Source organism: Pteropus alecto, unplaced genomic scaffold, assembly GCF_000325575.1.
Source record: "Pteropus alecto unplaced genomic scaffold, ASM32557v1 scaffold288, whole genome shotgun sequence".
Taxonomy (NCBI): domain Eukaryota; kingdom Metazoa; phylum Chordata; class Mammalia; order Chiroptera; family Pteropodidae; genus Pteropus; species Pteropus alecto.
Genome location: NW_006442124.1, coordinates 3,962,842 through 3,977,398, shown reverse-complemented (window position 1 = coordinate 3,977,398; position 14,557 = coordinate 3,962,842). Strand labels below are relative to the sequence as shown.

Sequence of the window (14,557 nt, the reverse complement as noted above, 5' to 3'; positions counted from 1 at the left end):
TTCCATTGACTTTTATAAACTATAGAAGATCTCTTGCCTTTTTAGATGGTTTAACATAAATCTCACCTTGAACAGACTCTAAAGTCTGTTCTACTTGTATACCCATAATCACATCAAAAATCTGTATGCATTTAAGTATGAATTGAGAAATCTATCAATGTCTTTAGCAGCAGAACAAGTTAATTTTTCTAATCTTCTGTCACGTATTTGCGTGATCAGAAAATCCGATGACTTCCACTGCCGCATGACCCTGCAGTCTTACAGGGGTCATTGTTATTTCTATGTGGGGTGATCTTCCTGCTGCTGCTTAGTATTATCGAATTTATTTCACTTTGCACATAACCACAATAAATAGACTTAGTGTTTTTCACTCATCTGCCATCTCACAGATTAAGCCCACATTTCAGAGTCATTTTGGTGTCCAAATGTGGCATATTGTTGCTAACACTTAAAAAGCCTTTTCAGTAGTTATTGAAGCCTTAGCACAAAGAGGTTTGTTTGAAAGACATTCTTTTTGCTGATTTGCTAAGCAGAATGAGTTAATGCTGACCTTAAACTGTACCACTTTAGCTGCCTGTTAGTTCCCACAAGACCAGGAAGTACAAGCACACTGAAATGAGCTCACAAACGGCAGAGCCATGCAAAACTGGAAGGTCTACTCTATCTCACTGTAAGAGGTCTGATATCTTTTCTTCCTATGATATTTTGGCTATTAACTCCTTGTTATTCAGAGGGTATGCCTGGTTTGGTGATTAGTTTTCCTGAGGATGCTTCATAAGTGGTAAGCATCCACCGGTTTCGTTTCTGTTTGAAATGCCTGTCTAATAGGCTGAAATTCATTAGGCAAACCATTTTATAACCATCCAGCTATGTTACATAAATCTTTCAGTATTTTAGATAGAAAGGCACTGTTTAACAAAAGCAATTCAGATCCATTTTAAACAAAGCTAAGGTGCTTCCAGCAATTCTATGTTACCCCTATTGGAAGTGTTCGTGTATAATTTAATACACTGCATTTCTGCTGGCTCTGAGCCGTCACTCAGTTATTTTAGGTGCTGAGATGAAGTTAGAGTGCCGCAGACATCTTATTTTAAGGAACAGTTGCAATATAGAATTACATTAGGAAGGATGAAATTTCCTTTGAAAAGATATAATTTTTCTTATTTAAAAACTGTGGAAAGCATTAGAAAGTGCAATAAAATGAAGCTAAAGTAAAATGAAATCTCACCCCATGAGCTAATAAGCCCTACTGGTAAGCCACATTTGAAATTCAGTTACCTTTCCAGAAAATTCTTTTTTCAAATCATTGTTCAGCTTTATGAGTAGACTATAAAACACAAACCAGGCAAATCGACAGGTAATGGAGGGAATATGGAAGTAAGAAGACTGGGCTTAGATATCATTTTTAGTGATCTGGGGATCTTGATCAAAAACTCAAGTTCCTCTGGGTGTCACCTCCAAACAGCGAGTATTTAGAAAACAGTGCTCTCACTGAAGAGTGCTTACAGTGATTGAAAGCTGTTGAGCCTCAAAACTTCAAGTCATTCACATTCTAAACCATATTTGTATTTCCATCGAGCATATGTAAGTTCCTAGTTGGTGGTTGACAAACGGTTCTTCTTAAGGCAGCACTCACCCTCCTGCTCTCCCAAATCTGCCTTATTCACCCAGGGCAGCTTTACTCTCACCGTGATAAACCCTGAAATTGTATGTGAGATTTTATTTGAACAGAGGACTTCATGGCAAATTAATGTTTTAAAATCATAGACCTAGGGGTTTATGTGCTTTTTATTTGAGGTACAAAGAATTGGTGTTTTTCCTACTGTTAGTTCTTTTAGTTTAGAAGAAGGATGATGAAGTGAATGCCAGTTTTGATGGAGGAGAAAGTAGAGTAGAGAACAGAACAAGATGGAGGATAGTTTCATATCACATGTCTATTTTTTTTCTTTTAGTTTATTTTTTTACTCCTACATCCCAAAAATGAAATAGGCTTTATCAACTCCCTCCAGTTACAGTACTTAATTTGAATAAATTCTTTTTATTAAAAAAATCTTTTTCAAACATAAATAACTTTCCACATTTATTGTAGTTAAGTTTTAGAACACATTATTGCTAAACTCCTGTCCCTCATCGGCCCCTCATAGCTGCATCATTTCACACTGTTTGGCTGGGTAGGTAGCAGTGCATATTCCTGCTCGGACATTAACCAAACAGTGAAACTTAATCATTCAGGGCAAACAGCATCAGTTGCTTATAAATTTGCTGCTCCAAAGCCTTTGCCATCTTCCTTCCTTTCCCCCAGACCCAAGTTTTAAGTTGTGGCCACTCCAGAAATACGTCTTAAATTGATTGTCCCCGTGTTCTCTTGTGCTTTCTCTGGGGATATTTTACACACCATCCTGATGCAGATAACTGGAGGAGCAGGGTTCGTGGGTTCCCATCTCACCGACAAACTCATGATGGATGGCCACGAGGTGACTGTAGTGGACAACTTCTTCACGGGTAGGAAGAGAAATGTGGAGCACTGGATTGGCCATGAGAACTTCGAGCTGATTAACCACGATGTGGTGGAGCCTCTCTACATTGAAGGTGAGTGACGCTGAATGCTCCTATCACTTAGAGCCTGGCGAGTGGGTTCCCCAGAGCGGCCAGCCCCCAAGGGTAAGTTCTGTGACTTGGCCACATTCAGTTCATGTCATGTCTTGTTCTTAAAATGGTTTTCCCGTGTACAGAGCACTGTCCTGATTTCTCTGATAAAGAATGGTTATGACAGTGTGAGTGTCTGACTTTGCTATTACAGGGCACCCCTGGTTTTGAACTTCATGGTCTGTTGAAGCAGGGCTTGTGTAGTTCACAGCCATCCCTATTGCCTAACAAGTCTGATCTGTGCTCCCCCACTGCAAATGAAATTACTTTGAGCTTCCTGTAGAAATGTCACTGATACAGGATGTGGAATTGATCGTGAAATACCACATATGAAAGTTTAAATCCTTCTAGTGACTTTGCCACTTTAAAGGAATTACGGTTTGGGAACCAAAGTGGTTTGGATTATGGCCTCCAAAAAGATATGTTCACATCTTAACCCCCAGAACCTATGAATGTGACCTTATGTGAAAAAATGGTCTTGTAGATGTAATTAAATTCAGTATCTCGAGATGAGATTGACTTAGATTACCTGGGTGAGCACTAATTCCCACAGCAAGTGTCCTTATAAGAGATGGGATGGAGACGACACGAGCACATGGGGATAAGATGAGAAGCCACTTGCAGACAGAGGCAGAGACTGGAGCTGTGCATCCCTGTGTCCAAGAACGCCCGAGGGGCGAGGGGGGCCATAACCCGGAGCCTGGGGAGGGCGGTGTCGCCTGACCAGCCCCTTGTTTTCAAACCTTTGATTTCTAGAACTGGGAGAATAAATTTCTGTTGTTTAAGTTCCCCTAGCTTGCGGTACGTTAGGAAACTAATTTAGGGCCCTTAAGTCGACTTTTCAGAGACTGTCTAAAGCAGCAGTCCCCAACCTTTCTGGCACCAGGGACCGGTGCTTCTATGAGAATCTAATGTCTGATGATCTGAGCTGGAGCTGAGGCGGTGATGCCAGCGCTGGGGAGCAGCTGCAAATACAGATGAAGCTTGCTCACTGGCTCACCACTCACCTCCTGCTGTGCGGCTCAGTTCCTAATAGGCCATGGACCGTACCGGTCCACCCGGGGATTGGGGACTCCTGATAAGGTGTGCTGATAAGAACTGCCACCAGGCGCTTGATTAGCAGGCCTCTTAGGGTCATAGAAACTTCACATCTGTCTCATTTAAATCTGACCATAGCCCTGAGAGGAAAGTGGCATCATCCCACTTACGTTTATGTGGAAAACAGGAATCGGGCTGTGGCCTGCCCAAAGTTACAGGGCCCTTAAGCAGCGGAGCCAGAATTCAGCCTCAGGTCGTTGGCTGCAGAGCTTGTAATCACTTGCCCTCCTGCTGCATGGATAGTAGCGCACTGCCCTTCCCATTATCAAATCTCGAACATTTTCCCATGTTGATAAAATGTATCCTGAAGAGCCAGAGTAATTGCTCAGCAATGTTATTATATGGATATACCGTGGTTTATTTAATATTACCCTTATTTAAAGTTTTCCAGTGTTTGATTACGAATATCTTTGAATTTTATTTCCTCTTAATAAAGAGTCCACATATGAATTGTGTCAAATAATAATCTGCCTCCTTCATCGTTTGGTGGTATCTGTTTCACTAATACATTAGTAGCATTAAGCATTATCTTAAACTACTAACAGAAATATTTTGTTAATTTGATAGAAAACCCGTAGTTCAACATACATTACTAAACAGGTTAAACTTTCGAACGTGAATTCTCAAAAGAAATCTAAATAGTTTCTTTTACCTTTTTAAAATTTGCTCTTAGTATGAGTTTTTCATAATAGGGCTGTTAATCACTTGGCATATATTTAGCACTGCCCCTCTTACCCGGACATTTGCCTTTTAATTTCATTGACATTTTGTAATTGTTATATAATCTCATCTGTTTTTTCGTCTTTGCCATTTTTTTTTTCCTGTGCATTTTATAATTGTCTCAAGACAGTTACAAACCAAAGGTAGTTTTTGTGAAATGAAACAAACGATGTAGATAATAGACAAATTGTCTCACTTTCTACTTGGACTTGATCATGGGCTTGCTATGAGGGTTAACTGAGGTAATGCATGTGACAGTGCTCTTGTAGACACAATTCCAAAGGTGTCCCCCCCAGTATGCTCCCTCCCAGTTTTTCAGCCAAAGACAAATCTAGCTCCTGCTGTGAAAGAACTGTGCTGAATAATTAAGGTTGTGAATCAACTGGCTTAAGATAAGGTGATTACCCCGGATGGTCTGGGTGGGCCCCACATGATCAATCACATGAGCCCTTAGAAGCAGCAGAGAAAGATGGAAGGGCTAGTCAGGGAGATTTAGTGGAAGAGATGCCTTGAAGAGACAGGCCATGGGAAGTCAGATTTACACGTGAGAAGGACATGACCCCCCACTGCCAGCTTTGAAGAGGGCCCTGAGCCAGAGCATGCAGGCAGCCTCCATGAGGTCCTGGCTGACAGCTAGCAAGAAGACGGGACCTTGTGCTGCAGCCTCATGAAACTGAATCTTGCCAGCAACGTGAATCATCCTCTGATGACAGGAACACAGTCTTGCTGGTACCTTGATTTCAGCCTATAAGAGTCAGGGCAGAGAACCATCTGAGCCACACTATGCCCAGACTTCTGACCTTCACACTTCTGAGATCATAAATAGATATTTTTTAAGCCTCTAACTTTGTTAGGGCAGCAATAAAAACCTACCACAGGGGCCTTAGCCCAGAGGCTGGCCTACAGTAAGTGCTCCTTTAATAATAGCTATTGTTACTTCTCTTTCCCCATTTTTTGCACATGGCAATAAACATTTGTCAAATAATTTCAGTACTACCAAGAAACCAAAACTTAGTAAAAATGATACGTTGGCAAGTAAATCATGTGCTTTGGCTATGAGCTCTGACAAGAGCTACTCTAGGCCGTTTCTGCTGCTTCTGACCATAGATTCTGTGTAGAGGAGACACACAAACACACACGCACACACTGAATGGAGGCACACAGACATGCTTAACACTTTTAGTCTTATGCTCACAGTCAATTCCCTCAAATAGCACTAAGGTGAGAGAGCATAAGACATTTTTTCACCTAGATAGTTTAAGGCCTGTTTTGTTTTTTGTTTTTTTCGCTTTCTCAATCTTAGCATCGAGTTCTTTCATGCTCTTGATAATCCCCCCCACCCGATTCTGTCCCCTCACTTCTTCACTCTTTCTGCCCCACAATGCCCACACGACTCTGAACTCCTTATGTGAAGAAGTGTATCATTTAATCCTCTGTGTGGGTGCAGTTTTGCTTTTCAAAGGCAATAATCCATCCTTTCCCCCTTACATCAGACAAAATGACTTTAACCAGATGAACTTAGTTTCATGTGCCCCTCCCCTTTCCTCAGTGTTGTGTTATCACGCAAAGGATGACATAATTTAGGGCCCCCTTGACTGTTGTTGCCTCGTATGTCTAGTGCCTGTCATATTTCACTTACACTTTAGTTGTTCCTCTGATTGAATTTTTCAGCCTGTGCTCATTTAGGTGGGAGTACCATTTGGTGTAGTATGAAGCTGAGATTTTTAGCAACAATGAACAAGTTAGTGTGCCCTGTTGATGTGAGAAATTATTTTCCTCCTCTGCGTGGTAAGAGTGTATAACAGATTCTGTAACCCAACAGTTAATACGTAACTATTTTTAGGACCCTTTTTCCTAATAAAGGAAACTTTAGTTGATCCAATATCTTACACCATAGCAGAAATGTACTTCAGCTTTGAAAAGTATTTCGTGGAATTTATTTTTGTTCATTTGTTTTGCTATGGAATGGCACGTTGTTTGGATTTTATTGAGGTAATGGTATCACTTAATTTGACAGCATCTCATAGCTGAATTTCATTAAATTTTCCTCAGCACAGATTCCCTTCTATTATTTTCAGAGTCTAATCATTATGTATCAGAAACAAAGACATTAGCAGTTTTATTCTAATTTCACATTCCTAGTGGGAAATCAACTTTGGACTAAGAATGTGCTGGTAGGACTGGAAAGAAGAATGCAGTTGCAGTTGTTAGGGTCAGGATCGAGATGGGGTACTATAGAATTCAGGGACAGCCATGTGGTAATGAATTATAAAAATGATAAAGAGATGCTATTGTCAAAGGGGTTATGACAGGAGTCTCTGCATTGTGTGGGTTAGATTGTAGAGAAAGAATATTGTTGCTTTGAAATTGAAATGACTTAATCTGACTTTATATAGTTTTTAAATGGATTTTAAAACTGGATTTTACCAACCCAGGTATTTCAGTTTCCAGTGTTGAATCTACCCTGCAAAATATTTAGCTCTGGAAGGAGTAAAGTTATTTTTCCTTCCAACCTATCTATTCAGGATACTGGGAAGTTTCTGAGAAGCCGGGTCCAGGGTAGCAGAGTGTGTTTGGGTTTTGTGAGGGATATGTTAGGCCATCAAGATGGTGAAAATGGGGCTGCAGTGTTGAGTTACCTCCTTGTTCCCACCTGGAGGACTGAGGAATGAGCCCGACCATCAGGTGCTCTGTGAAGAAGAGAGAGTATGTAAGGAAGGAGACCTGTGCTCTTGGAAGTGAGGATGGGGACATGGAGAACATCGAACAGTGACTGCAGAGGGCTTTCCAGAAGTGATCCAGCACTGCTGAAGGGAGACGGAAGTACCCATTCAGCTTTTTTGTAAAGTGTGTGAGAGAGGAAGGAGTTAACAGTGGGACTATGGCCTTTAGGTGTCTGGTCCAGCATATGAGTTGCTAGGAAAGCAGCGCTCCCATACTCACAGCAAGAAAAGGTGAACAAACTGAAATTCAGCAACTTATTTTAGCTTCATTAGCGAATTAGGGTCACAGGGCAAATTGCAACCCGAAAACTAGAGACGCAGGTGAAAATAGAATCACAATTGTAAATCACAGTTTACAAGCAGCCTGGTAGGAACATTTTGTAGAGAATTGACCAATTGCTAGAGGCTGAGTGTGCACAGTCTTGAGACTTAAAATCTCCAGAGTCACAGATTTTGAGGAGTGGGGGGCACACTCCAGGAGCCCCTCTAGGCTCTCAGTGAAGATCAGAGGAAAATCTCTTCAATTCCAATAGTGGGAGGGGAAAAGCAATCGTTTTGAAATGAACCCAGAGCATTCTCTTCTCCCTACCAAAGGCCCGCCCTTAGGGGAATCTGTTTTGCCAGAAGGGGGGATGGGAAGTTCAGAACCCAGGTCCACTGACCCACTGAAACCTAATCAAAGGGCTGCAGAACGCATCCTCTCCTCCCCCAACACTTAACGCCACATTAGTAAAAATCTAGCATAACAACAATTCCAACGGAAAGAACTCCAAGACTCAAGCCCTAGTCAAGAAGGAGTCTCTACAGAAACCCAAAGACAACAGGGGAGACAAAAACAAGAACACTAGAGAAAGTTTTACCTTTTGACACAGCAGATAGTAAACAGTAACCCCTGGCTAGATAAATATAAACCTCACGTTAAAACCCTCTTTATCTGTTTCTTTTACCTGATAATATCATTTCTGCCTTTCAATAAAAAATTACAAGATGCTAAAAGGCAGGGAACACAGTCTAAAGAGAATGCAAACACCAGAACTAAGACAGATATGACCGAAATTTTGGAATTACCAGACCGGCAATTTAAAATAACTGATCGTTAAAGACTGTAATGAAAAAAAAAAGGGGGGTGCTACATGCAAGAAAAAATGGGTAATGAAAGCAGAGAGATGGTAACTAAGGAAGAATTAAAAGGAAATTCCTGAAATAAAAATCACAACAAAAATGAAGAATGCCTTTGATGAGCTTATCAGTAAATTGGACAAAACCGAGGAAAGGGTCAGTGAGCTTGAAGATAGGTCAGAAACTTGCCAACTGAAAAAGAGAAAAGAAGAAAAAACAATATCCAAAAACTGGGATGGTTACGAAAAGTGTAGCATACGCAATAATGAGAATACCAGGAGAAAAAAGAATGGAATAGAATATGTAAAATGATAATGGCTGAGAATTTTCTGAAATTAATGACAAGCACCAAACCACGGATCAAGGAATCTCAGAGAACACCAAACAGGATAAATACTCCCCAAACCTACACTAAGGCATGTCATATTCAAACTGGAAAATTAAAGATAAACAAAATCTTAAAAGAAGCTGAGAGGGAAAACACTTTATCTATAAAAAAAATAGGATAAAGGTTACATCAGACTCCTTAGAAAACATGCAAATAAGAACAATGTAGAACGAAGTATTTAAGGAGTTGAAAGAAAAAACCCACCAACCTAGAATTTTTTATCCAGTGAAATCCTTCAGAGTGAAGGAGAAATAAAGATTTTTCTCAGACAAACAAAAGTTGAGGGAATTTGTCCCTAGTAGACCTTATAAGAAGTGTTAAAAGTTCTTTAGAGAGTAGGAAAATAATACAGGTCAGAAACTTGGATTTACATAAAGAAAGAAAGAATGTTAGTGAAGGAATAAGTGATGGTAAATGTTAAACAGAAACCTTTCAAGGACAAAAGTTATCCTGAAAGGAAGGGTTTATTGAGCCATATGCGAGCCAGAGGACCAGGTCCTAGGGCACACAGTTTAAACCAGCAGCAGCAATGTTAGATGGAAAAGACATGTCTGTCATCTTCAGGTTGATATGGCTGTTTTGTACAATGAGTTTGGAGAAGAAAGATATTAAGTTGTTTTGAAAGATTTTTTCATTGGCTGTAGAATAAAGAGGCAGGAGAAGATGAAGTGGAGAAAGTGCTGTGATAGGCGAATTGCCCGTAAGAAAGAGGTATTTGCTGCTTCTGGATTGGCTGTAGGCAACAGTCCAGCACGTTCATGGGTAAGCAAGATACGGTGACATCTGATTGGTCAGTTTGTCTTTCTAGATAGTCTCTGAAATAGGACCATTTCGGCCTGGGGATATTAAATGATTATCTCTTCTTGTCTGTTCCACCCATCCTCCGGCCTGCTGTAATTTAATTTAGGACGTCGCAGAATTTTTCTCTTGTTATAAAAACTTTTATTTTTCTTATTTTTAATTTATCTAACAGATAACAGTTTTTCACAGTGGCAGTATCGTAGCCAATGAGGTTTATCCAAGGCATGGTTATTGCTAATTGATCTAACGTAATAGTTTGTCTAAAATAATAAGAGCAACAATAAATAAATGACAACAGTGTTATAAGAGACAAGAGGAAGAATGGGATACTCTGTTATGTAAGTTACCCACTACCTGTGAAGCAGCATAGTGTCATTTGAAAGTAGATATAAACTAGTTGAACTGTAAATTCTAGGACAACCACTAAAAAAAATTTTTTTAAATAATTAATACTGTAGAGTTCCAGTCAAGATGGCAAAGTAGGTGAATGCTGTGTTTGCGTTCTTTTACGACCGCATCAAAATTACAACTAATCTACAGAACAACCATCAGTGAGAATCACCTGACATCCAGCTGAACAGAAGTCCTGTAACTAAGCAGATACAGAAGAAGCCTAGAGACTTTTAGGAGGGGTGGAGACTCAGAACAGGCTGGTCCACATGTGGCAGTTAAAAATCTCTGAGGAACAAGGAGACCCAGCCCCACACCAGGCTCTAAGGTTCTAAGGCCGAGAAGAGAAGTCCCCACAACTGGCTGTAAACTAGTGGAGATTGTGACTGAATGAGACGGAGGGCAACTGGAGTCCCAGACATTCCACTTAAAGGGCCTGTGCATAGACTTACTTGCTGACAGACTCATTCTGAGCTCCAGTGCTGAGGCACCAATTTGAAAGGCCCCAGAGACATACTAGGAGGAACTAAACTATCTGGCTTCAGAGCTAGAGCCAAAGGGGCAGCTTTCTCCCAGAGTGGACAGAGTAGTGGCAGAAGCCATTGATCCTTTGTTGAGCCCTTTCCACTCCCAGCATGCAGACACAGGTAGATGCCATATCTGAGTCTCCATCAACCTGGCTGACACCATTTGCCCTGCCTTGGGGGTTACCTGAGACCCCACCTCACCCAACTGTCAGACCCATCCAAGTCACTTCTAGTGGCTTTTCCATACAAACGGCCTGTCTTGGCTCATACTACAGACTTGCCTAAAGCCTCTCAAAGGTTCACAAACCCCAAACGAGCAGCATCTGGCTTCAGTGTGCCCCATACCTTTTGCTGAGCAGCCCCAAGCCTGGCATTGGTGGTAGCCGGCCTTATATCACAGCTTAGCCTCTTCTAGGCACCACCACTCCCAGCATGGCTGGCAGCCACCTGGAGATCACCTTGTGGCTTATGCCAGGTTGACCCAGGTTGGGCACAGGTGTTGGGCACAGGTGGTGGCTGAACTCGGCCTGTGGTGGGGTCCCTCCAAAGAGGCTCCAGAGCTGACATACCTGGTAGCTGGCTTCAGACGACACTATAGCGCCACCCACTGCCTCTGTTGATGACATACTCAGAGGGCAAACTGGGCAGGCATCAGAGCCCTAATAAAGCAAACCCTGCTCCCTAAAGTCAGGTTCTGCACAACACTGTAGTCACCAGCCAGTACTCACAACCAGTCACCCTGAGAGTCAGTCCCTCCCACTGACGTGTAACCAGCCTCCAAGGCTCAACCATAACAAGAGGGCACACAGAACCCACACAAGGGACACACCTGCAGTACCTTGCTCAGGTGACCAGGGAAATTATGCCACTGGGCCCCACAGGACACATACTACATAAGGCCACTCTACAAAGACCAGGAGACATAGAAGCTCTATGTTTTACATAGAAACAAACACAGAGAGGCAGCCAAAATGGGGAGACAAACATGTCCCATTTAAAAGAACAGAGCAAAGCTCCAGAAAATAACGAAATGGAGATAAGCAATCTCCCAGATTCAGAGTTCAAAACACTGGTTATAAGGATGCTCTCCATGAAAACTCAACAAAGAGATAGGAAACATAAAAATGGATATAGAAAACAAAGAATCAGTCAGAAATGAGGAATACATAGAATGAACAGTAGATTAGAAGAAGCAGAGGATCGAATCAGCGATTTGGAAGATAGGTAGTAGAAAACACCCAGTCACAACAATAAGAAAAAAGAATCCAAGGAAAAAAAAAATGACAGTTTAAGGGACCTCTGGGACAGCATCAAGCATACCAACATTTACATCATAAGAGTACCAAAAGGAGAAGAGAGCAAGGAATTGAAAACCTATTTGAAGAAATAATGACACAACTTTCCTAACCTGGTGAAGGAAATAGACATACAAGACCAGAAAGCACAGTCCCAAACAAAATGAACCCAAAGAGGCCCACACCAAGGCACATCATAATTAAAATGCTGAAGGTTCAAGGCAAAGAGTCTTAAAAGCAGCAAGAGAAAACCAATGAGTTACTTATAGGAGAGCTCCCATAAGACTGAGCTGATTTCTCAACAGAAACTTTGCAGGCCAGAAGGGATTGGCAGGAAACATTCAAAGTGATGAAAACCAAGGACCTCCAACCAGGATTACTCTACCCAGCAAAGCGATTGTTTAGAATTGAAGGAGAGAGAAGGAGCTTCCCAGACAAAAATGCTAAAGGAGTTCATCACCACTAAACTAGTATTACAAGAAATGTTAAAGGGATTTTTTTAAGAAGGAATAAAAAGGCCAAAAATATGAATAATAAAATGGCAATAAATACAATAATTACTTTATCAATAATTACTTTAAATGTAAATGTATTAAATGCTCCAATCAGAAGATGTAGGGTGGATGAATGGATAAGAAAATAAGACCCTTACATGTGCTGCCTACAAGAGACTCTCTTCAGATCAAAAGATACAGACTGAAAGTAAAGGGATGGAAAAAGATATATTGTTTAAATGGAAACAAAATAAATATAGGGTTTAGGGGGAGGGTGAAGTGGGTAAAGGGGATCAAATATTTGGTAGCTGAAGGAAACTGGACTTTGGATGGTAAACAATAGAATATACAGATGTCAAGTGATAATGTACATCTGAAAATTATATAACTGTATTAACCAGTGTTACCCCAATAAGCAATTAAAATTAAAACAAAATTAAATAAAATAAAATGGAAACAAGATGTTTGGTCGACGATACTTATACCAGACAAAATAGACTTTAAAACAAAGGTTATAACAAGAAACAAAGAAGGACCCAGTGATTTTACTTTTGGGTATTTATATGATGAAACCCAAAACTACTAAGGTGCATGTGAATCCATATGTTCATTGCAGCTTTATTTACAGGAGCCCAGATATCAATAGATGAATGGTTAAAGAAGTACGTACATTCAATGGACTATTACTCAACGATAGAAATGAATGAAATCTTGCCATCTGCAACAATATAGATGGACCTAGATGGTATTGTGCCAATTGGAGTAAGTCAGAGAAAGACAAATGCCATATGATTTCACTTATATGTGTAATCTAAAAATGAACAAAACAAAATCAGAAACAAAGTCATAGATACATAGAACATATTGATGTTTGCCAGATGGGAGGAGGCTTGGGGAGACGGGTGAAAAAGAGAAGGGATTAAGAAGTACAAATTGGTAGTTACAAAATAGTCATGGGGTTATAAATTATAGCATAAGGAATATTGTTAGTAATATTTGTAGTAACTGTATGGTGTCAGGTGGGTAATAGATTTATAGGGATTGGTCACTTTTTAAGTTATATAAATGTCTAATCACTTGTACATTTGAAACAATATTGTATATCAACTGTAATTGAAAAATACAGAAATTATTAGGGTAAAGAATAGCTAAAGAAGGAATCGTTGATTTTCCGAAAGAGGAGAGAGAATGGGATCATTTACAATGCTCAGTTAAAATGAGCAGAAAGTGGAAGACAAGGAACAAGGGAAATTCATAGAAAATAGTTATAAATATGCTAGTTATCCAAGTATATTGATAATCACATTAAATATGAATGGTCTTAAATACACCATTTAAATAACAGAGACTTTCATAGTGGTTATAAAAAAACAAGACCCAACTACAGTTAACCCTTGAACAACATGAGTTGGTAACATGGGTTCATTTATACATGGATTTTTTTTTTTTCAATAAATACTGTAAATGTATTTTCTCTTCCTTATGATTTTCTTAATAACATGTTTTTCTCTAGCTTTATTTTAAGAATACAGTATATAATACATAGAACATGCAAAATACATGTTAATTGACTTCATGTTATTCGTAAGACTTCTGGTCAATAGTAGGCTATCGCTAGTTAAGATTTTGGGGAGTCAGAAGTTCCATGTGGATTTTCAACTGTGTGAGGGGTTAGTGCCTCTAACCCTGCATTGTTCAAGTGTCAACTTTGTATGTCAATAAATACTGTAAATTACTTTATATATAAATCCATACTTTATATATAAAGATACAGATAGATTGAAAGTAAAGGGGTAAAGGAAGATACACCATATTAGTACTAATGAAAAGAAAGCTGGAGTAGCTATATGAATTTCAAATAAACTTCAGAGTAAAGAATACAAACAGGGAAAAAGGGCGACACTGCATACCGATAAAGAGGTCAGTTCTCCAAGACTAACAAACAGTCCTTAATGTGTATGCACTTGACAGAGCATCAGGATACATGAGGAAAAACTGACGGAACAGGAGGAATAGACGAAGTTTTGGTTGAGACTTTAGCACCCCTCTGTCAGATGCAGTGGGCATGAGGACATATTTTAACTTAACACCGTTAATCAATTGGACATAATTGATATCTGTAGACTCCTTAGTTCAACAACAGAAAACGTTCTTTTCAAGCTCCTGTGGAACATTCTGGGCCATAAAATACCCATTAATAAACTTTTAAGTTTGCTAATAGAGAAAAAATTGAGTAGAAATTACATAGAGTATATTTTTAGACCATGGTGGAATGAAACTTGAAATCAGTAACAGAGATAGCTGGAAAACCGCAAAATATTTGGAAATTTAAACAACCTAACAAATGGTTCAAAGA

General features: G+C 39.9%; 1 protein-coding gene across 3 annotated transcripts in view; it reads left to right on the top strand.

Moving 5' to 3' along the window:
• UXS1 (UDP-glucuronate decarboxylase 1) overlaps window positions 1-14,557 on the top strand; it is a 105,386-nt gene that overhangs the window by 49,006 nt on the left and 41,823 nt on the right. For all 3 annotated transcript variants that reach the window (XM_006920799.2, XM_006920798.3, XM_015596298.2), the window contains exon 6: window positions 2,409-2,589. In XM_006920799.2, the coding sequence (XP_006920861.1) occupies window positions 2,409-2,589 (181 nt within the window). The remainder of the gene's footprint in view (window positions 1-2,408; window positions 2,590-14,557) is intronic.